Source organism: Trichomonas vaginalis, chromosome III (assembly GCF_026262505.1).
Source record: "Trichomonas vaginalis G3 chromosome III, whole genome shotgun sequence".
Taxonomy (NCBI): domain Eukaryota; phylum Parabasalia; order Trichomonadida; family Trichomonadidae; genus Trichomonas; species Trichomonas vaginalis.
Window position 1 is genome coordinate 2,208,791 of NC_067205.1, and position 21,748 is coordinate 2,230,538.

At 34.9% G+C, this 21,748-nt stretch overlaps 9 protein-coding genes and 3 pseudogenes across 12 annotated transcripts, besides 4 other annotated features; 5 read left to right on the forward strand and 7 right to left on the reverse strand.

Annotated features, from left to right (window-relative positions):
• Window positions 1–8,606: part of a mobile genetic element that runs on past the window's edge.
• On the reverse strand, window positions 111–487 carry TVAGG3_0625560 (organellar and viral DNA polymerase type B; the record flags this gene model as incomplete). Its single annotated transcript, XM_051240542.1, has 1 exon — window positions 111–487. A coding segment is annotated over one exon (377 nt), but the record flags the coding sequence as incomplete, so codon positions are not given.
• TVAGG3_0625570 (uncharacterized protein) lies at window positions 2,492–2,821 on the reverse strand (the record flags this gene model as incomplete). The annotated part of the gene is made up of 1 exon (XM_051240543.1): window positions 2,492–2,821. One exon carries the CDS (start codon window positions 2,819–2,821, stop codon window positions 2,492–2,494), a length of 330 nt encoding a protein of 109 aa, XP_051087130.1.
• TVAGG3_0625580 lies at window positions 3,230–3,405 on the reverse strand (annotated as a pseudogene). The gene has a single exon. A coding segment is annotated over exon 1 (176 nt).
• Window positions 5,237–5,467, reverse strand: TVAGG3_0625590 (uncharacterized protein; the record flags this gene model as incomplete). Its single annotated transcript, XM_051240544.1, has 1 exon — window positions 5,237–5,467. One exon carries the CDS (start codon window positions 5,465–5,467, stop codon window positions 5,237–5,239), a length of 231 nt encoding a protein of 76 aa, XP_051087131.1.
• Window positions 5,511–5,735, reverse strand: TVAGG3_0625600 (phage tail repeat-like family; the record flags this gene model as incomplete). The annotated part of the gene is made up of 1 exon (XM_051240545.1): window positions 5,511–5,735. One exon carries the CDS (start codon window positions 5,733–5,735, stop codon window positions 5,511–5,513), a length of 225 nt encoding a protein of 74 aa, XP_051087132.1.
• Window positions 8,607–9,065: 459 nt separating the features above from the next.
• Window positions 9,066–9,913, forward strand: TVAGG3_0625610 (annotated as a pseudogene). The gene has a single exon. A coding segment is annotated over exon 1 (848 nt).
• A 263-nt stretch (window positions 9,914–10,176) lies between these two features.
• On the reverse strand, window positions 10,177–10,539 carry TVAGG3_0625620 (uncharacterized protein; the record flags this gene model as incomplete). The annotated part of the gene is made up of 1 exon (XM_051240546.1): window positions 10,177–10,539. The coding sequence occupies one exon, from the start codon at window positions 10,537–10,539 to the stop codon at window positions 10,177–10,179; it is 363 nt and encodes a 120-aa protein (XP_051087133.1).
• A 491-nt stretch (window positions 10,540–11,030) lies between these two features.
• Window positions 11,031–11,497, reverse strand: TVAGG3_0625630 (phage tail repeat-like family; the record flags this gene model as incomplete). Its single annotated transcript, XM_051240547.1, has 1 exon — window positions 11,031–11,497. A coding segment is annotated over one exon (467 nt), but the record flags the coding sequence as incomplete, so codon positions are not given.
• A 2,019-nt stretch (window positions 11,498–13,516) lies between these two features.
• Window positions 13,517–13,553: a mobile genetic element.
• A 577-nt stretch (window positions 13,554–14,130) lies between these two features.
• Window positions 14,131–14,168: a mobile genetic element.
• A 227-nt stretch (window positions 14,169–14,395) lies between these two features.
• TVAGG3_0625660 (armadillo (ARM) repeat-containing protein family) lies at window positions 14,396–15,922 on the forward strand (the record flags this gene model as incomplete). Its single annotated transcript, XM_001299399.2, has 1 exon — window positions 14,505–15,827. One exon carries the CDS (start codon window positions 14,505–14,507, stop codon window positions 15,825–15,827), a length of 1,323 nt encoding a protein of 440 aa, XP_001299400.1.
• Window positions 15,923–16,325: 403 nt separating this feature from the next.
• Window positions 16,326–18,509, forward strand: TVAGG3_0625670 (arginyl-tRNA aminoacylation; the record flags this gene model as incomplete). The annotated part of the gene is made up of 1 exon (XM_001299400.2): window positions 16,339–18,408. The coding sequence occupies one exon, from the start codon at window positions 16,339–16,341 to the stop codon at window positions 18,406–18,408; it is 2,070 nt and encodes a 689-aa protein (XP_001299401.1).
• Window positions 18,510–19,375: 866 nt separating this feature from the next.
• TVAGG3_0625680 (protein of unknown function, DUF4106 family) lies at window positions 19,376–19,620 on the forward strand (the record flags this gene model as incomplete). The annotated part of the gene is made up of 1 exon (XM_051240548.1): window positions 19,376–19,620. A coding segment is annotated over one exon (245 nt), but the record flags the coding sequence as incomplete, so codon positions are not given.
• A 421-nt stretch (window positions 19,621–20,041) lies between these two features.
• Window positions 20,042–21,189, forward strand: TVAGG3_0625690 (annotated as a pseudogene). The gene has a single exon. A coding segment is annotated over exon 1 (1,148 nt).
• Window positions 21,190–21,521: 332 nt separating this feature from the next.
• Window positions 21,522–21,748: part of a mobile genetic element that runs on past the window's edge.

Consider the following 21,748-nt stretch of genomic DNA (forward strand, 5'->3'; position numbering starts at 1 on the left):
AAACACATTCAGCAACTAACGAAACAAAGTTGTCGTAGGTCTTAAATTCTTCAGATTTATATATGTCAGAAACATTCTTATATACCATATCGCAATCTTTGTCCATAACCTTATGGTTGCAATGAAAACCAAGGAATTCATAATTTACCTTACGTATGAACTTCTTTATTTCTACTGAGTCAGTTGGTTTCACTTCAATTTCGTCGAATTCAGGAATAGTGAGTTTTTGTTGTTGGATTTCAGGTAGTTTAGGCAAATGGTCAATAATGTCCTGCATTTCATAAAGATATTCTTCATTTGTTTCATCTTTCGCACTACAGTCTAAATTACTTGTTAAAAGTTCTTGCTTTATCTTCTGGATTTTTGTTTCGAAAGTATATGAAGAAGGAATGAAGCTTTTCATTTCTACTAACATAGATGTTGGATTCATGACTAACGAGTTTGGTGCTGTTGTTTGAATTGTTGTTGTGCCGATTGTTGAAATCATATCTTTTATACAAAATAAAAAAAAATAAATAAAATAAAACTAACTTTATTTTTTATTTCGGGGAAATTCATGAAAATTCAAGAGGGTAGAAATGAGGGTAGAAATGAGGTTAGATCTAACCTTCTACCCGACATTCTCGTCAAATACAAAAAAATACAAAAAATGACACTTTTTCATTAGATAACTGTTATTTTTTGACGAAGTGAAGAGTAACACTTCGTCAAAAAAATCCCTGAAATCATATCTTTACATACAAAAAAATACAAAAAAATGAAAAAAATAAAACTAACTTTATTTTTTTATTTCGGGAAAATTCATGAAAATTCAAGAGGGTAGAAATGAGGGTAGAAAACAGGTGAGATCTCACCTTCTACCCTAAACATTATTTTTTGGTCATTTACGCTCATTACGATGAAATCATGACAAAACATTTACGAAGAAGTCATGACAAAACATGTACGTTCATGTTTGACAAAACATAAACGAAGAAGTTTTGACAAAACATGTACGAAGAAGTCTTGACAAAGCATGTACGATGAAATCATGAAAATTCATGAGGTGAGAAAACAGGTGAAAAAACAGGTTAGATCTAACCTTCTACCCTAAATTATATTTTTTGGTCATTTACGCTCATTACGATGAAGTCTTGACAAAACATTTACGAAGAAGTTTTGACAAAACATGTACGAAGAAGTCTTGACAAAACATGTACGTTCATGTTTGACAAAACATGTACGTTCATGTTTGACAAAACATAAACGAAGAAGTTTTGACAAAACATGTACGAAGAAGTCTTGACAAAACATTTACGATGAAATCATGAAAATTCATGAGGTGAGAAAACAGGTGAGAAAACAGGTGAGATCTCACCACTTCACCTAAAATATATTTTTGTCTGATTTACGCTCATTACGAAGAAGTCTTGACAAAACATTTACGATGAAGTTTCGACAAAACATGTACGTTCATGTTTGACAAAACATAAACGAAGAAGTTTTGACAAAACATGTACGAAGAAGTTTTGACAAAACATGTACGTTCATGTTTGACAAAACATGTACGATGAAATCATGAAAATTCATGAGGTGAGAAAACAGGTGAAAAAACGGGTGAGATCTCACCACTTCACCTAAAATATATTTTTGTCTGATTTACGCTCATTACGAAGAAGTCTTGACAAAACATTTACGAAGAAGTTTTGACAAAACATGTACGATGAAATCATGACAAAACATGTACGAAGAAGTCTTGACAAAACATAAACGAAGAAGTTTTGACAAAACATGTACGAAGAAGTTTTGACAAAACATGTACGATGAAATCATGAAAATTCATGAGGTGAGAAAACAGGTGAGAAAACGTGTTAGATCTAACCATCTACCCGACATTCTCGTCAAATACAAAAAAATACAAAAAAATGACACTTTTTCATTAGATAACTGTTATTTTTTGACGAAGTGAAGAGTAACACTTCGTCAAAAAAATCCCTGAAATCATATCTTTTATACAAAAAAATACAAAAAATGACACTTTTTCATTAGATAACTGTTATTTTTTGACGAAGTGAAGAGTAACACTTCGTCAAAAAAATCCCTGAAATCATATCTTTACATACAAAAAAATACAAAATAAAACTAATTTTATTTTTTCTATCTTAAGGAAATTCATGAAAATTCAAGAGGTGAGAAAAGAGGTGAGAAAACAGGTGAGATCTCACCACTTCACCTAAAATATATTTTTACTGAATTTAGCAACAAAATGAACGAGGTCAGGATGTATGTTGCTGAATTCATTCATAACACCCTTTGTAAGCTCATAAAATGCTTGTTTTGAGGTCGAGCCACATTTGGCTCCACCGTATTCTTTCAACCAAAACTCAAGAATTTCCTGCATGAATTTTGTATAAAACTAACTTTATTTTTTCTATCTTAAGGAAATTCATGAAAATTCATGAGGGTAGAAAAGAGGTGAGAAAAGAGGTTAGATCTAACCTCTTCACCTAAATTATATTTTTTGGTCCGGGAACAACTTTCTCTCAATTGGAGCTGTAGCATACTCTTTGCGTAAGCGGTTCAGACCTTCTTCGAACTCTTGGTCTCTCTTCGATTTGGATTGAGATTGGAATTGCTGGGGTGGAGCTTGCTGGAACATCCAAGGGTTGGGGCAGTAAGGCATAGGCTGAGGAGGGTAGTTCGGGAAGCCTTGTGGTGGGTAGTAACCTTGAGGTGGAAATTGGTAGTAATTCGGAGGTACTTGCTGGAACTGAGGTGCAGGGGCTGGTGCTTTAGGTTCCTCTGGTTTGGGAAGGCGTTCAGGAAGAGGGACGTCGGACATTCGTTTGTGTCCTGTCGGAAGGAAGAACTTTTCCAGTTGTCGGGAAAATTTTTTCCTGTCGGATGGAAAATTTTTTCCTGTCGGATGGAAAATTTTTTCCTGTTGGAAGGAAAAACATTTTCTGAAGTTCGACCAAAAAGTTCTCAATTTTCGAAAATTTGAATGGTTTACGGACGGACAACTGGAAGAGTTCTTCCTGTCGGAAGGAAAATTTTTTCCAGTTGTCGGGAAAATTTTTTCCAGTTGTCGGGAAAATTTTTTCCTGTCGGATGGAAGGACTCGGAATGCCAGAAGGATTTGACGAGGCAGTTTACCTAATTTAAATTAACGAAAACATTAATATATAAAATTCATGAAAATTCATGAAAATTCATGAGGGTAGAAATGAGGGTAGAAATGAGGTTAGATCTAACCATCTACCCTAAACATTATTTTTTGGTCCGGGAACAACTTTCTCTCAATTGGAGCTGTAGCATACTCTTTGCGTAAGCGGTTCAGACCTTCTTCGAACTCTTGGTCTCTCTTCGATTTGGATTGAGATTGGAATTGCTGGAACAACCAAGGGTTGGTGGGACGTCGGACATTCGTTTGTGGCTTAACCGTCGGACCACCAACGATAAAAATCTCTGCTACTAGCAGTACTTTTACTGACAGTAGCAGTACTTTTACTGACAGTAGCAGTACTTTATCGTCGAAAACCATCTCAAATTTTCCTTTTTACTGACAGTAGCAGTACTTTTTCTGACAGTAGCAGTACTTTTACTGACAGTAGCAGTACTTTTACTGACAGTAGCAGTACTTTTTCTGACAGTAGCAGTACTTTTACTGACAGTAGCAGTACTTTTACTGACAGTAGCAGTACTTTTACTGACAGTAGCAGTACTTTTACTGACAGTAGCAATGGTCGAGGTCGAACCTACCGACGAGGCAGTTTACCTAATTGAAATTAACGACTGCGTAAAAGACTACTTGCGCAAGGTCATGAAGCCCAAGGTCAAGTTCACCACTATTTCTGGAAGGGCTGCCTTGAATCTCGAGATTTCGACTGGAATTCCAATTGACGTACCAGAAGGCACTCCTTTCGACAACATAAAGGACGCCAAAAGAGAAGCTCTTGTTAAGTTCCTAAACAAACGTCCTCGGATAAAAATACCAAACAGAGAGAGTCCAATTCCACGAATTATACAAATTCTCAGAGCACTGTTCCACTTCTCGGGTCAGCCGTTCTACATAACCTGTGAAGGCGACATCCAACCAGTTCAGTAAACATCTCATTTTAACTCACTTTTTTTATGTTTTTTGTGAAAGTGTCAAAAATAAATTGTTTTCATGAGTTTTCTACGATGTTAGAAAAGTGGTTAGAAAACGTGTTAGATCTAACATGCTAACATAAACATTATTTTTCAATACTTTTTCAGTACTTTTCCGTAGTTATATATGAAAGACAATTCGAGATAAAAGTCATAGTACAATGGAATAATATGTTGCACACCATTTGTTGTGAACCAAACTTGAAAGTCAGAGAAACTGTTACTAGGTGGTTCGTAGAATTTAGAAGCAAAGTCATAAAAGTCCTTACCAATACATAGAAAACTATTGTTGCTTGAACTGAAACTTGCATGACACATAACATTTTGAGGGTCAAACACGTTTCTATAAACTGTCAAATCTGCTGGTGGAAGTATAAATTTAAATGGACCATCTGGTGGTAATGGTTCGTTCTGGTTTAGTAACCGAAGAAATTGTGCCCAAGAACGTTTGTCTACTTTCCAAAATAAAAACTCTGTATCTCTTGGAGGGTTAATTTCAATCTTTTGAAATGAAACGGTGGAGTTCATCTTGTCATATTCTAGTTTCAGATAGTATGTTCCATTTAGTAAAGAGTCGTATTTTTCTTGAAATTCCCAATAATATTTGTTCATTTGAGTTTGAAAGTCATTTAGAGTTTTCTCAAGACTTTCGTCTGAACGAACTGTAAAGATTCTCATTTCATCAAATTTGTCTATTAGACCATCAAGAACCTTTATACTGCCCATGAAAATATACTGCGAACATAAATGCGTTAGTTCTATTTGAAAACAAAACTCTTCTAAATCCTATTGCCTTTGCATCTGAAGGACTTTGAAGCCAACGAATTGGATAGTCAAACCTGATGCTCGGGATGAAATTTCTTCATCTGAAATAGTCCTACCAGCATTTGTAAAGATATAGTCTAACGGTTTTGTATCTGCTACTTTTGTTCTTTGTTTTTCAACCTGAAGCATTTAATATATGTAAAAATATATTGTTTTAAAATGGTATGCCATTTCATATTTCTCATCTAACAAACAAGTTTCCCAACGGTCTTCTCCAACAAACTCAGCGTACATTTCAAATAAAATAAAAAATGTCACTTTTTTGAAAAACGTTTTTATTTCATGCAATGTTTAACACATCGAAAGGCATGTTCATAAGACGTTCTTCTTCTAACCTCTCTAGTCTGTTTGGATAATTGGCACGTGCTGTTTCCAAATCCATTTCGTAGCGAAGACCAGACAATTTGTCATAGACTTTTATGGGTCTTCCCTTCCTATATTTAAACTTCTTCGAAACTCTCCAACCATATCCTTGTAACTCTGCTTTTATTCTAGCAGACTTTCTATCCATTCTATATGGGGCATTTTTATAAAAATAAAAAATATTTTTTTTCTTACTTTACATAACCACCTGCTGCCATAAGTCTTTGACGCCAACCCATACCAGCTAATGAAGGTTGACTTGGTTTAGTTTGGAAACTAAACTTTGGTTTTGGTTTATCTTCAGTTTTTGGTTTCTCTTCTTCTATCGGTTTTTCGTCACTTTTCGGTTCCTCTGACTTTACTTCACTTGCAGGAACAGTTGTGTCGTCAACATCTTCATAAATATCATATGCCATTTGTTTTTGTTTTCCTTTCAACTTTTTGTGTTTGTTGTAAAGTTTAGAATATTTCGACTCTAAGTCAATGAGATGTTCTATAATGAACTGTTGGTCAGTGAAGTAAACTTTTCCATCTGTTGTCTCGAAAGCTCCTTCAGACTTCAATATTTTATTTGTGAGAGTCTGTTTCTTTTTTGAGATACTAGCCGTTCCATTTTTATGAAAAGTGACTTTGTAGTTAGGGTTTGTATTTCCAGACCTGGCACTTTCTATTATTGAATTTTTCTCTTCATCTGTAAGTTCTTTGACAGGTTTTGACAATGGTTCTGAACTTTTTGTTTGTGGTGTCAAATCTACCGTTTCAACTTCTTCGGTCATTTCATCTCAGTAAAAAATTTTAGTTTGGTTTGTTTTCAACTGGTTGTTTAGGTTTTTTTAAGTCGGTCTAAAACTTCCTGAGGTATAGGAAGAACTTGACAAACACGTGGTGTAACTGCTGGAAGTCGACAAATCCATCTTGAACCCATTTGTCTCAATGCTGTATTGTCATTTCATCTCAGTAAAAAACTTTACATTCCCACGTTTGAGGCGGTTGAGGTTGGTTATTGTTTACCCATTGTTGTGCATGGTTATATCCTCTGTTAAAGAATCTTTCACCTTGGTCCATATAGTGTCCTGCTTGGTTATAGTAGTCATTTGCTTTGTTATAATAGTTTCCTGCTTGTCTTCCTACATTGTCCATCCATCCTTGAACTTTTCCTCTTGTTTCAGGATTTGGAATAAGATTTGTTGCATCTCGTGCTAACATCCCAACCTTTCTGTACAGTTTGTATAATAGGTTGTGCTTTCTCTTTCAGTATACCTAATGTACTCAAATCTTCCTTCCAATTCCAAATGCACCTCTGGCTATTGTTCCCACTGCGGTAAAAATCTAGATGCGACTCCTGCTAATGCGCCAAATAAACCCATTTCTTATGGGTTAAAAAATGACGAATCCAAAACAAGGACCCCTATGTTTCTAAAGCGACAAAGAAAGCACTCATGGTAAAAATCTTTAGTTCAACACCAAATGCTTGGTTTATGGATATCTTGGAAAACATTCCGAGGTATAGAGAAGATGGACCACCATACTGGTTAATATTTGTCGGTCAAAACACAAGATACTGTGAAGCCATACCATTATGGTCCAAAATATTTTAGATGTGAAAACTGCTTTGACAATATTCGTTGACAAATACCATCCAACAAAACTGACATCTGACTGTGAAAGTTCTTTCAATCAGATGATGTAAAAAACTATCTGCGTTCAAAAAATGTAAACCAATATTTCATTGTCGACCAAAACCATTCTGCTCTTGGTGTCATTGACGGTTGTATAAAAATGTTAAGAGACTTAAACAACCAACAAGGTGGTGAAGCAAATGAAATGTCATATGACGACAAGTATAGACACTTCTCCATGGCAAAGATGAGACAATTTTAAATATTTACAATAACCGTAAACAAAAAGGTTTGGGAAACCACTCCCCCGAAGAAATGAAAAAACAACCCTGACTTAGAGAAAGACTATATATTTAATAATTTAGTCAAAAGAGACAAACAAGAAAGAATGCCGGGCTTCAAACTTCAGAAAGGTGACAAAGTAAAAATAGAAATACCTAAACGCGACCCATATGAAAATACTATTGACTATGACAACAATGGGAACCGACAGGTACTCACATTCGTGTTCGTAAAAATAGAAGAAAGTATACAAGAGAATATTATGAAGTTTTTAGGCAAAACATGGCAAAATGTACACACTGCAAGCAGAAGATAAAACTACTATTGTCAGACCTCGTTTCAAACTTGTCAAAGTTCAAGGTGGTATACTTTCAAAGACAGTTCCTAACAAATATAAGACAACTCCTGACGAATATGCTAAAGAAGTTGAAAATGACGACTAAGCAATTCTATAACCATGCGTAAACGGTCATGTAAGGTGGCATGTAGTCTTTACTTTGTCCCGTTGTTTGCGTATATCCTGAAACGCGATGTGTATGGTTTCTCTCCCTCAGTGTTACTACTCCAGTAACAATTTATAGCAAACTTAACGTTGTCTTTAACATCATATCCTTTACCTTTTGTCATTGCTGACCAATCCCAATATCTATGCTTATGCCAACCTGCTTGAGATGTACTTAAATCTATGTAGTGACTGTGTGCAGGTAAATTTTCACCTGAAATCGTTTTACTTCCACCTGTTTCCTTTGAAGAGTTTGCACAATACAAAAACCTGTCGACTATTTGAGTCCAAGTTCCAAAACCAAGTACTACTTCTGGTCTGGTAGAGTTCATTGACGTATAAATAGAGCCTATAGGATATAATGTTTGAAGCATTTCTGTCTTTAATGTTTGAAGCTCTGTTTTGTCTGCTTTCTTGTCTAACATTGCGGGTAGTTCATATGCTTCAAAGTTTCTGGCATGATCTTCGATATTCCTGCAACTGTTATCTAAATTGTTAAGAGTATCTTTTACGCTTGTACTTGGATTTTCTAATGGTGCATTTGAACCAAGGGTATAGTTCAATATTATGTCGTCTGCTGTAAAAGTTGTAAAACTTGTATGTGTATGGTTCTTGTCTGCTTTCTTCTCTAACTCATCGTTAACAAAAGTTTTATCTGCTTTAAGGTCTAAACATCCTGAAACCCATCCTGTATCAGCTTTAGTTTTTAAAATCTTCGATGTCCATTCATGATACCATTCAGCCCTTTCTTTAATTTCATTATCTTTTTCATCCACATATTCCTTATCCGCCTTCTTCACTAACACACTAGCCATAAGTCCCTTATCTACCTTATTTTCAAGGCTAACGTTTAAGTCTGTTATTTCAGATATAGAATGTATATGAGTCTTTTTAGAATATTCGTTTTCAGCTCTTGTCACTTCACTTGACATTTTATTGTCAACATATGTTTTGTCTGCTAGTTCAGGATGAGTATGTTCTTTTGTTGCATAAGCATTGTTAGCTCTTTCTTCTTCTTTTGCTATTGCATCGTCTACATATTCTTTGTCAGCTTTGTTGTCAACATCTGCTTTCAAAAGAAGTTCATTTATAGGTTTCTCGTTTAAAGTTCCTTTTGTTGGATTTATACAGACAGTATGGTTCTTATTGTCTTGAAACAGAAACTCATCTGTCATTGGGTTTAATGTCAGTTTTAAGTTTCCTTCTTTCAATGACTCAGATATCTTAGAATAGTTTGAAAAGTTTGTTGTGTTCTTATTTAGAGCTTGCATAATGAGTTGTCGGTTGTGTTGTATTTCTCTTATGGAAGCAATATCTTTCGACATTTTTATTCTAGATAAAATATGCTTTCAATAGAAAAAAAAATTCAAGAGTTGCTACAACTAAACCATTAGATGAACTTTTTACTAATGTCGGTCAAAAGTTTGAGACAGAGACCGTAAAGCATGAAGGCTATCGTTTTGACTACCCATTAAGATGGCTAAGAGACCCATCTGTCACAAAAGCTATTGGCTTTCGTAGAATGAAGTTCATTTCAGAAGCCATACATGGTTTCCCATTTACGGTCGGTTTTGAAGTTCGATACTATAACAAAGAAAAACGTATGTATGAGAAATTTGAAACAGGGAAAACTTTTACAAGTTAGTTTGCTTGTAAACTTAGAAACAACTCTTCAAGCTTTTCAAGAAAAAATAAACGATATCTATATCGAATATGCAAACCAGTATAACATTGACGAGGGAGAATACCATCTCGATATTATTTATGACAGGAAAAATGCAACTGTTAAAATCAATAAAATAGAAGACCTTGGAGAAAACGTTTATATTTCTACAAAATATAACAACTTGGCATGGTATAGATTTATGAGGATGTTAAATCAGCCTGCAGCATATCCAGTACACCCAGACTTTTATGAAGTCGAAAACCCTAATGGAACATATGAAAATGTTTTCGACCAAGATGCTATTATTGTTCATGCTTCATTTTCTGGCGCCCAAAACTCTTTCTTATGCTTGGCAAATGACTTTTACGAAAAACCTACAAAGTTATACGAACCACCAAGTGGAAGTATTTCAGACTTTCAAGTATGGTTTACTACAGATGGAAGAAAAAGAATAATTCCATTATACATGCGTTTTACTTAGAACTTAGTTTCATATACAACTACTATCGAACGGTAAAAATATAATTTTTTAATACGGTTGAGGTGTTGGATTTGGTTGCCAACTAGACTGTGGTGCAGGTTCAGGCTGTTGTATAACAGGAGCTTGTTCTTCTGGTTCAGGTCTTTAGGTATAATACCAACGAACTGACCTACTCTTTTACCAATATTTTTGACTCCGTTCCAAATTCCTCTTCCTACGGTTTTTATTCCATTCCATATACCTCTTCCAACATTTCGAAAGAAGTTTCCAATACTACTGAAGAAACCCATTTACTACGTGTAAAAATCTAATGTCCGCCTAGTCTCTTACGTTTCCTGTTGAGTTCCATAGCATTCTTTAACTGGAGCTCATACATTCTGTTTCTCCTCTGGTAGAAAACATATTCTGGGTCAACTCCTGTGTTCGCGTCATCTGCATAAAGTTGTTTATATCCCACTTCAGGGTTTGTATAAAACTCTTTCCATCTCATATTTGCATACCATGGTGGCAAACCTAACGCAGCGTCATTTGACATGGCAGTTTGCATTTGTACATCTGTTGGCACTTGACCATAGTTTGCCATTGCAGTTTGTATTCTAACTTCATTTGGAATATTCTCTGGGTTTGGTTGTCCAGGTTGCTGTGCATTCGCTAAGTTCTGTGCGTCCATTTAATATTAGATAAAAATATCTCTTACGAGTACATATACTGAACATTTGCAGGCATTGGTTCATCTTCATATTCTCTGTACTTTTCTGCCACGTCAAATAAATAAATGACACAATGGAAAAAACCTAAAACTAACAATCCGATTTCAAACCACATTTACTTACTAATAAAATTTCTTTATTGTGACACTTTCTCCAGTTTATAGGACCTCTCTCATATTCTATCTTGTCATATATAAACTCATAGTCATGTATGTCCTCTAACCATCTCATGACACTTTCTAAACCACTTTTATCGGATGTAAAGTAAAAGCATGGATGGTTATGTATAACGTCTAAAGTTTCTAAAGAGTCTCTCAAAGTCCAGTCTACTTAGTATTGAAAATCCCATGTGTTATAGAACGGCGGGTCCACTATAAAGAAAACATTTTCCTTGTCTTTATATTTTTCATACAACTCTGTCCAATGACATCTCACAAACTCTATACCCTCAATATATTTTTCTATGTCCTCTTTGAAAACATTTGTATAGTTAAGATATAAAACTTTTGACATAAGTGTTTCAATGTCATGAACTCTTATAGAACCACTATATAATAGTCTAGCAGATATACTATCCCAGTCTATATATTCTGCTTTTTTCAAAACCTCTCTCACAATATTTTTCTTATCTAATGGTATACGTTCCATCTTACCTATAGGTATCTTTTCTTTTAACTCTTTCAATATATTGTTTGTGTCTGGAATATGTTTGAGACGGTTCATATAGTTGTCGAAGTCATTGCATATAATCTTTGAGTCAGGAAATACGGTATGACATAAATGGGATATATAGAAACTTCCACCGAACAAATCTACAAATGTTAGACCATTCGGTAGTTTCTTAAGTTCTCTCAATATAATATCTTTACATCTACTCTTATTTCCAAAGAACGGTAACGGTGGTTTTGTAAAATTCATTTATATATAATAATAAAAATGTTTTTACCCGAAAAGTGACGGAAAAGGAAAAAACCAGAATTTTCGAAAAAGTGACACCAACTATTAAAGTTATTTTATTACTAGATTTATTTACAAATTATAAGATAATATCATTAACCGAATATATTTTTAATATAAATAAAAAACTTTTTTTTATACAAAAAATTACAATCAATCGATAAATATTATAAAACATTTATTCCAAAAAGATTAAGTAATAGGTGGGATCCTGCATATAATATAATTTTATGTCATAGAGTTTACAAATTTTAGATGGACCACAGTGAGAATGTGAGTGGTTAATTTAAAGGTGGTCTGATAAAGATATCGAAGCTTACTCAACACAGCATGAAGCAGTTTCTAATACACAATCTTACTAGTGGTGTTTCGGTCGCCAGCGCTCTCATAGGGGTGCTGATTTCAAAAACCACTACTTCAAATTATTCAACAATACTCAATGCAGCATGAAGCAGCTACTACTGCTGTATCTTACTGGTAGTGTTTTGGTCGTTGGCTCTTGCACAGTCTCTCAGATTTTCAAAATTTTTTTTCAACACTATCTTGTTTCGCTCTCAGAAAGCTATCCTACAAAGACATCGAAGCTTACTCAACACAGCATGAAGCAGTTTCTAATACACAATCTTACTAGTGGTGTTTCGGTCGCCAGCGCTCTCATAGGGGTGCTGATTTCAAAAACCACTACTTCAAATTATTCAACAATACTCAATGCAGCATGAAGCAGCTACTACTGCTGTATCTTACTGGTAGTGTTTTGGTCGTTGGCTCTTGCACAGTCTCTCAGATTTTCAAAATTTTTTTTCAACACTATCTTGTTTCGCTCTCAGAAAGCTATCCTACAAAGACATCGAAGCTTACTCAAACAGCATGAAGCAGTTTCTAATACACAATCTTACTAGTGGTGTTTCGGTCGCCAGCGCTCTCATAGGGGTGCACCGAAATTCAATTGTTAATGATATCAATTCACAAATTGGAATCGAAGATCAGTATGAAATTTAAAATATAAATAAATTTTAATTATATTATTTTTAATTTTTTTAAATAAATATACATATATAAATATATACATATATAAATATACATATATAAATATACATATATAATATACATATATAAATATACATATATAAATATACATATATAAATATACATATATAAATATACATATATAAATATACATATATAATATACATATATAAATATACATATATAAATATACATATATAAATATACATATATAAATATATACATATATAAATATACATATATAAATATACATATATAAATATACATATATAAATATACATATATAAATATACATATATAAATATACATATATAAATATACATATATAAATATACATATATAAATATACATATATAAATATACATATATAAATATACATATATAAATATACATATATAAATATACATATATAAATATACATATATAAATATATTTATATATATAAATATATTTATATATATAAATATATTTATATATATAAATATATTTATATATATAAATATATTTATATATATAAATATATAAATAACAAAATACAATCAAAAAATAGTGTTTGGAAATTTAAGGTTAAGTGTCACTTTTTCGTAAATTCTACCACACTCCAAAGAACGGTAACGGTGGTTTTGTAAAATTCATTTATATATAATAATAAAAATGTTTTTACCCGAAAAGTGACGGAAAAGTGACAAACATGAAAACATATATAATTTGTGAAAAGCGACACATTATATAATGTTTTCGACCCAGAAGACTAACAATTTTCCGAATAAAAACTTCATTTATACTAAACATCTTCAGGGCTAGAAGGGGCGCAGCCCCTGGAAGCCCCTCATACCTGACTAAACCGTAAGAATCATACATTTTTTACTTCATATGTTAAAAAAAATGATACAAAATCGCTCGATATTGTATGAATTCTTACGTTTACAAAAAAAGTCACAAAACCCATCATTGTAATAAACAGAAATTCATCAAAAGTGACAGCTCTCAATTTTTTGACATTTGTAAATTCTAAATTGAATGAGAAAAATGAAATAATACTAAGCATAATACAATATTCTAGATTTAATTATAATTAGGAAAAAGTTAGTTTTGAGAGTACTTTTCATAGGCATATAGAATGAAATCTTCTGAAAAATAATATCACATAAACTCATATTATTTTCTAATATATAACTATTTTATATAAAAATCAAATTCAATGATCTGAAAAGCGAAGGATAAACCTCAAAATTTACGAATATAATGAGTGGGAATAGGCGTAAAGCAAAAATTGATATTTCATATGGTTTTATGATAGATAAGCATTATATTCCCACTCATTATATTCGTAAATTTTGAGGTTTATCCTTCGCTTTTCAGATCATTGAATTTGATTTTTATATAAAATAGTTATATATTAGAAAATAATATGAGTTTATGTGATATTATTTTTCAGAAGATTTTGTGTTCTTCTTCAAAATTTTACTTTTTTATTAAAAAGAATCTTTACAAAATATACATTTACTTTAATTAATATTTAAAAACGTGCTCTATCAAAAGTTCCAAAAATTCAATATTTTAGCTTTTCTGAGGTGTCACTTTTGATGAATTTCTGTTTACAACATCATATCCTACTACTTTTATTATAATTATTATTTTATTATAAATCGACCTATTATAACATACTGGTGCAATACGTCAATTTATTTCACCTCTAAATCCAAAAAACTTCAAAAGAGATCACATTACAGTCTTGTCACCTCAAATATTTTTTTTGATTTGATTTTAAAAACTTTTTATTGATATGTAATAAGCAAAAATTTTCGAAATAATCGTCGAAGACTGTACAGACCTAATGGTACTTTTGTATCTGACAATGGATATAGATAATATAATATATTCTCACATCAAATTTCATAGTTAGAAATTTTTGGGATCAAAATCTGAGAAAAAAACGACAATGGATTATAAAGATGACTGTGAAAATTTACCTGACAGTCGAAGAGTAGGAAACACTTCTAAATCCAGACTAGAACGCATAGAGTCGTTTCCATTTCTTAAATCAGATTATAAATTTATACAAATTTTAAAAGAGTTCTATCTTTCATTTGATTTATCAGAAGAATGCTATAATGGTCTATTGGAATTGATTGACGAATGTCCAGCAAACTTTCTCGTTGCTTTATTAAAAATAATTATCGACTTATCGGAAGAGGATGATGTTATATTAAATTCAATGCTAGATGAAGAAATATCAAGGAGGCTTACAATGAAACTAGTTTCAAAATATCCTCAAACCATTGAAGCAAACGTTTATTTATTAACTTTTTATTGTAAAGCACTTGATGAGCACAAAGTACAAACCATTCCACAACCAGTAATAGACTATCCATTTATGCTGACATCTTCTTTATCTTCTGATACAGTTCCTGGATTTGAATTTTCTGTTCAACCAATTGTTCAACTCAATAAATTATCCAACAAAATGCTTGCATCTATGATATTGTCTGGATTTATTGATGCCAAAGAAAGACTTGAAGAATGTTTACATAAATTTTTATATTCTGCTCAATCTCCATTTGAAGAAGTCGTATTATCAGGATTAGTATCGATATCGAATGTATCTGCAACATATCCAGATGAATTCGGTACAATATTCCAAAGCAGTGAGTTTTTGCATCAATTAATTAAATTCGTTGGAAGAAATCAGTCTGATTGCATACAAATAGCAGCTCTTGATATATTTATCAATTTAACAGCAGCAAAAGATGAAAGAGCTGTTTGTTTCTTGTTAGATTTAGGATTTTTAGATTTGTTGTCAATAAGAGGTCGAAGTCAAGAGTTCACTGAGACATTTTGTGAATTTATGCAAAATGTCTTCTGCTGTGGCGAGTTTGTGATAGAAATTGCTCTTAAATCCGAAGCAATCGAGAATTTGATATTTTTACTACAAAATGGATCACTTAATATAAAGGTCAAGGCATCGTTGGCGTTCTCTGCGTTGATGACAACAGATTTGGCTCTAGATTTCTTTTCAACTCATGAAATTTTGGATTTAATTTTCGAAACAATTGAGTCTTTTGATAAAGGACAGTTAGACTCGTTTTCTATATGCGCATTATCATTGTTTTCAAAAGCTGATACGGCAAAAAATGTCCAAATTTTGCAATCTTTTTATAACGATGATTTTATAGAGAATATACAAGAAATATTAGATGGAAATTACGAAAATGAGTATCTCAGCAGATTGGAGCACTTCTTGATTGAAAGTGATGAAAAATAGCTTTTTATTATTGAATTTTTATATGTTTATAGATTTTTGTAACTACTACAGATTTTACATTCCTATGTAGAGTAAAATTTAATGTTTGTTTTCTTCAGAAATCAAAATTTTTCTAATAATAAATTTTCAGATCTTGAAAAAATTCAAAATAAAGCGATGCGAATATCAATACAATTATTCAAAGACATTTTATGGCAATATGATTAAATCCATTAGCGATTATATGGATTGTTGAGTAATGAAAAATAATAAAAATTCCATAAACATAAACCATGATATTAATTACATATCTGCATAAATGCAATGAACCAATCAGCCATATTGGAAGTTATCAATTTAATTTTTTTTGAGAAAATTTCGCCACAAATCGATAGATTTGACAAAATTTTTTGAAATTGAATGATTATTTTATTATTATATGTGTCATTTTCAATTATCAAAAAAAAAAAAAATAACAGAGAAAAATTGAGAGACAAAACCGCCGATAGTTGGACCATTTTTAATTTAGAAAATGAGTTCGTTCACAGATCGCGCTGCTTTTGCTCTTATTCAGCAAGAAGTTGCTGCCGCTATCGGTGCCGATGCTGCTGAAATGCCAGCAGTCGCTTTTTGCAACCAAGCCGAATTTGATTTTTCAATGGCTGTTGCTAAGTACGCTGCTTCTAAGAAGCAACCAGGACCAAAATTCGCTCAAGAAGTTGCCCAGAAAGTTAACGAATATACTAACAAGAAATTCATCCTTTCCGCTGCTGCTGATAAAATTTATGTCAACTTCAAGGTTGATCGTGCTCAATGCTTCCAGATTGCATACGATGCAGTTACATCTATGGGCAACGAGTATGGTTCTTCCAAGCTCCCAGAGCCAAAGACAGTCGATGTTGAGCACACATCTGCCAATCCAAACGCTTCTCTCCACATTGGTAACCTTCGTTCCGTTCTTATCGGCGCTCACCTTGCTCGCCTTCTCAAGTGGGTCGGCTACAACGTTCGTGAGCTTTACTTTGTCAACGATCTCGGTGCCCAGATCGGTCTTACAGCTGTCGGCTATGCCCGCCTCAACGGCAAGTTCCCAGAGGGCTACAAGATCGACCACATGATTGGCTACATCTACTCAATCATGAACACACTCAACTCTGCACAGAAGCTTGGCCTTAAGTTCGACGAGCTCGCCTCCCACTTTGCCTCCTACGTTCCAGCCAAGGAAGACGACGAGGAAGAAGAGACAAATGAGCCAAAGAAAGAGAAATCTCCAGAAGAGGACATCATTGAGACAGCCTGCCGCCTCCACTACCACCACCCACAGCTTTGGGATTCCATCCGCGCCTGCTTCTCCGATGACGAGTCCATCTCCGATGTTGCTGCCAAACTCAACAAGGACTACGAAGACAAGAAGCCAGAGGCCGTCGCCATCATCCGCCAGATGACAAACTCCACACTTACAGGCATCCAGCAGACCCTGGACACATACAACGTCCACCACGACCGCTTCGACTTCGAATCCGAAATTTCCTGGGAAGGCACATCCCATGCCCTCCTCACAACACTCCAGAAGTCCGCCTTCTTCCACCCACAGACACAGTGCAACGCCCAGGGCAAGCCAGAGGGTGCCTACCTCGACATCAACTCATATCTCGAGGCCATCGGAGCCAAGATGGGCAAGGGCGGCTACCAGAAGCCATACCCACCGTTCTACTTACTCCGCCCAGACGGCACAACGCTCTACACATTCCGTGATGTTGCCTACTCCATGAAGAAGATCGGCGAGGCAGACATGGTCCTCAACTGCATCTGCACAGAGCAGAACCTCCCACAGGAGAAGGTCGTTCTCACACTCCAGGCACTCGGCATCACACGCCGCGCACAGTTCCACATGGCATACGAAATTGTCAAGCTCATGAAGGACGGCAAGGTCAAGCGTATGTCATCTCGCCGCGGCATCTCTTTCCTCGCCGATGACCTCTACAAGGACCTCAAGGAGGCCACAAAGAAGGTCATGGCCGACCGCAAGGAGCAGAAGGTCGACTTGGACAACCAGGACTCAGTCGAGAACATCACACACACAGTTGCAAACGCTTCTATGAAGTACGCATTGCTCGCTGTCCACCCACGTAACGCCATCGAGTTCGACATCGCTAAGGCTGTCGATCCACAGGGCAACTCCGCCGCTTTCATCCTCTACACAGGCGCTCGTATCTCATCAATCATCTCCAAGTTCGAGAACGGCGTCAAGGAAGGAAAGTTCGCTCCAGCACCAGAACACATCGACTGGTCTCTCATCCAGAACGAGCCAATCGCTTGGGAATTGCTCACAAAGTACATCATGTCATTCGCTTCTGAGACAGTCCGCGCTGCCATCCCAGAAATCCCACCAGCTCCAAAACTCCCAGAGTTCGGAACACACATCATCCCATTCTTCGCTTACAACCTCGCCCGCACATTCTCTTCTTACTACGGACAGACACAGATCCTCAAGGCTGGAGACCCTGCTTTGTACCCACGTGTCCAGCTCTGCCGCATGATCCTTCAGACACTCAACAACGCTATGCGCTTGTTCATGGTCGAGCCACTCGAAGAAATGTAAAAGCGAGTGTTGAAAAATTGATTTATCTTCATAAAATAAATACAAAATTCTTATTTTTTACTTTTAAAAAAATACATCATCTTATTTTTACTAAACAAATGAAATATCCATAACTTAGTTATAATGTTTGTGATATCTTCAATCGGAGGATTACAAGTTGAAAATAATAAGAAGTGTTTCGACCCCAGACATCAATGCTCGAGCCAGTGGCTTGGTGAGTAAATATCATGTGACATAATAAATATATTAGTATTGTTTATTATCGAATCTATCACTTTTTAAACTCAAATATAATTAAAATTGCTTTTCATTTCGAAATTTTCATTGCCACTTTGTATATTAATAGATATATGGATATATAGAAATATTTTAAAGTATGAAGATCGTAGATGAATGCAATTTTGAGAAATTTGCAAATTATCCAAATATTAAAAATTTAATGCAATTAAAAAAAGGTAGTGGGGCTTCCAGGCGCGTTGCGCCCTCTAGCCCTGAAGATGTTTAGTATAAATGAAGTTTTTATTCGGAGGGCTTCCAGGCGCGTTGCGCCCTCTAGCCCTGAAGATGTTTAGTATAAATGAAGTTTTTATTCGGAGGGCTTCCAGGCGCGTTGCGCCCTCTAGCCCTGAAGATGTTTAGTATAAATGAAGTTTTTATTCGGAGGGCTTCCAGGCGCGTTGCGCCCTCTAGCCCATAAGAAATTTCTGAGGACGAGCCAGCCGTTGACTTTTTTGTAGAGCACTCAAAATAGTATAACTTTGTCCGGACAAGTAAGGGTCTATCGTCGCTACAGGAAAAGTTACAGGCGTTCCAAGGAAGTATACTTTGAGAAGCCTTTTTCCCTTATAGAATGAGATAAGACGGTTATTTTACAAAACTGACAACACTTTGACCGAGTAGTTTTTTGTGCTGAACAAAAAGTGTCATATAAACATCTGTCAAAAACCGCTTTTTAACTTCACTTAAAATGCCACGTAAGCTACGTAAGAATATACGTAAGAGGAAGGGAGCATTGAAACATCCAATAGTAAAACTGACACCACAACAACAGTTGCAACAACAAATGATGAATGACCCCACTATGTTGCAACAAATGTCAAGCAACCCTATGCTTTTAAACCGAGTTATTGGTGCACAGAGTGGAGGTTTAAGAGCGGCACTTTTAGCGAAAATGGCAGGCTATGGTGGAGCTGCAGACGGAACAGCTTATAACCCTCAAAGTCAAATGAATTTGAGTTCACTCAAAAATCAAATAACAGATGTCAAAAAGTCAAACATAGACATACAGAAACAAATAAGTGAAAACGAAAAGAAACTAGAATATGACAGACACACAAAGAAACTCAATGAGTTAAACGTAGAGAAAAAGAAGAAAGAAGAACAACTGAAAGAACTAAGTACAGAGGAATATGCGAAAAAAGTGTCAGAAAAAGCAGCAGAAGTAGCAAAAATGGAACAAGATGTTATAAATTTGAAAAACCATACTACTCAATATAAAGTACTGAAAGATGAAGAAATAGAACAAAAAGCCCTGAAGACATATATGGATAGCGATGAGTATAAAAAGAAGTTGAAGCAAATGTAAAGGCAGAAAAACTTTTACAGTTGCAAAACCAAACCGTACAGTATGAAAACTTAGCACAAGAAAGTAAAAATAACGACGCAGCCATGCAAAAGGCAATGAAAAGCGCAGAATATATAAAAGCTAACAATGACTGGTTAGATGCCCAAGCCAACGCTAAAGCAGCCCAACTTATAGGGTCAATAAGGACAAAAATACAAGCGGATGAAGACAGTTCAAATGAAGCTTTAATGAATGCTGACTTTAAGAACGCCTTCGAAGCTCTTCATAGTAAGGTGAAACTAGTGAACGACTTCTCATCTGGAAAGAAACTGAAGTCTGAAGGTTTCGACAAAGAGTTAAGAGAAGTAGCACAAAATATGACGAAAATAACAGATGCAGCAACGAGACAGGCAGTTCAAAGTGCCTATGACGCCGTTAGAGCAACTGTTGTGGAAAGTCAAGAAAAAGAGTTACAACAGACCAAAACAGACCTAGTAAATGCTTTCTTAAGAACGAAAAGTCAGGTAGGACATTATGCTGCAGATGGAACATATGTGCCAGCTGGTGGAACTTATATACCACCAAACCCTCCAAGAGAAGCACCTGCACCAGGACTACCTAAAACATTTACATCGTCACATGGACACAGACACAGGCATGCACCAAAACCAACACAACAACCAACAGTTCAAAATCCAGCACCACAACAACAACCAAAACCAACAGTTCAAAATCCAGCACAGCAACCAACAGTTCAAAACCCTGCACCACAACAACAACCAACACAGCAACCAACAGTTCAAAACCCTGCACAACAACCACCTCCACAACCAGCACAACAACCACAAACAGAGCAAGGACATAAAAGAAGTAGAGAAAAAGGAAACCAAGAATTCTTAAAAATGCTTAAGGAAGATTATGGTTACCCAGATACTCTTGACTTTAGTGACAGATATAAAGAAGCTATTAGAAAGTTCAAGGAAGGAAATACTGACCCGAACCTATTTAGCTTTATGGTTCAGCATCAAATGGGATATAATTTCAAACCTGGAAAATACAAGCTCGCTAAGGGATATGATTTAATAGCATATCATCCAAATGACATGAATGAATTTACTCCGAGATATTTGGTGTCAGAGCTAAATGATAATTCAACTCTCTTCATGAAACGCGTAAAAAATAGAGACGGAACGAAAGAAGAAAGGTTTATGAGTCCGGATGACTTAGATAGGGAACTTGTTAAAAACGGTCTCGGAATATATGAAATGCCAGCAGATGAGGTACAAGAAACTCAACAGGAAGAAGTTCAGATACAACCAGACATGGAAGAAATAGTTCAGCAACAACAGCTAGAAGAGCCTGAAGGAAACGAACAAGTCCCTCCTTTGGAAACTAATGTTGTAAGACGAGTTACGGAAAGTGAGGTGAACCGAAAAAGTGACACTTATTTGGTCGGATAAATTCACTATATATTTACTTGTCAAAAAAATCAGACTTTTTTTGCTTTAAAAAATTTATAAGTTAATTATTGAGAACGAAGGTGAAAGGAAATGGATATCTCTTACCTTTCATTCCCTCGAGAAAGTTCAAAAACTTGGGTGCAATCAGAACTGATTGCACCCAAGTTTTTGAACTTTGTATAAGGAATTGTTGGCTATGATGTACTGATCATGAATCAGTACATCATAGCCAACAATTCCTTCGCAAACAGCGGGAAACTTTGTCTGAATAGTTTAACATTCAGACAAAGTTTCCCGCTGTCAGAGAGGGAATGGA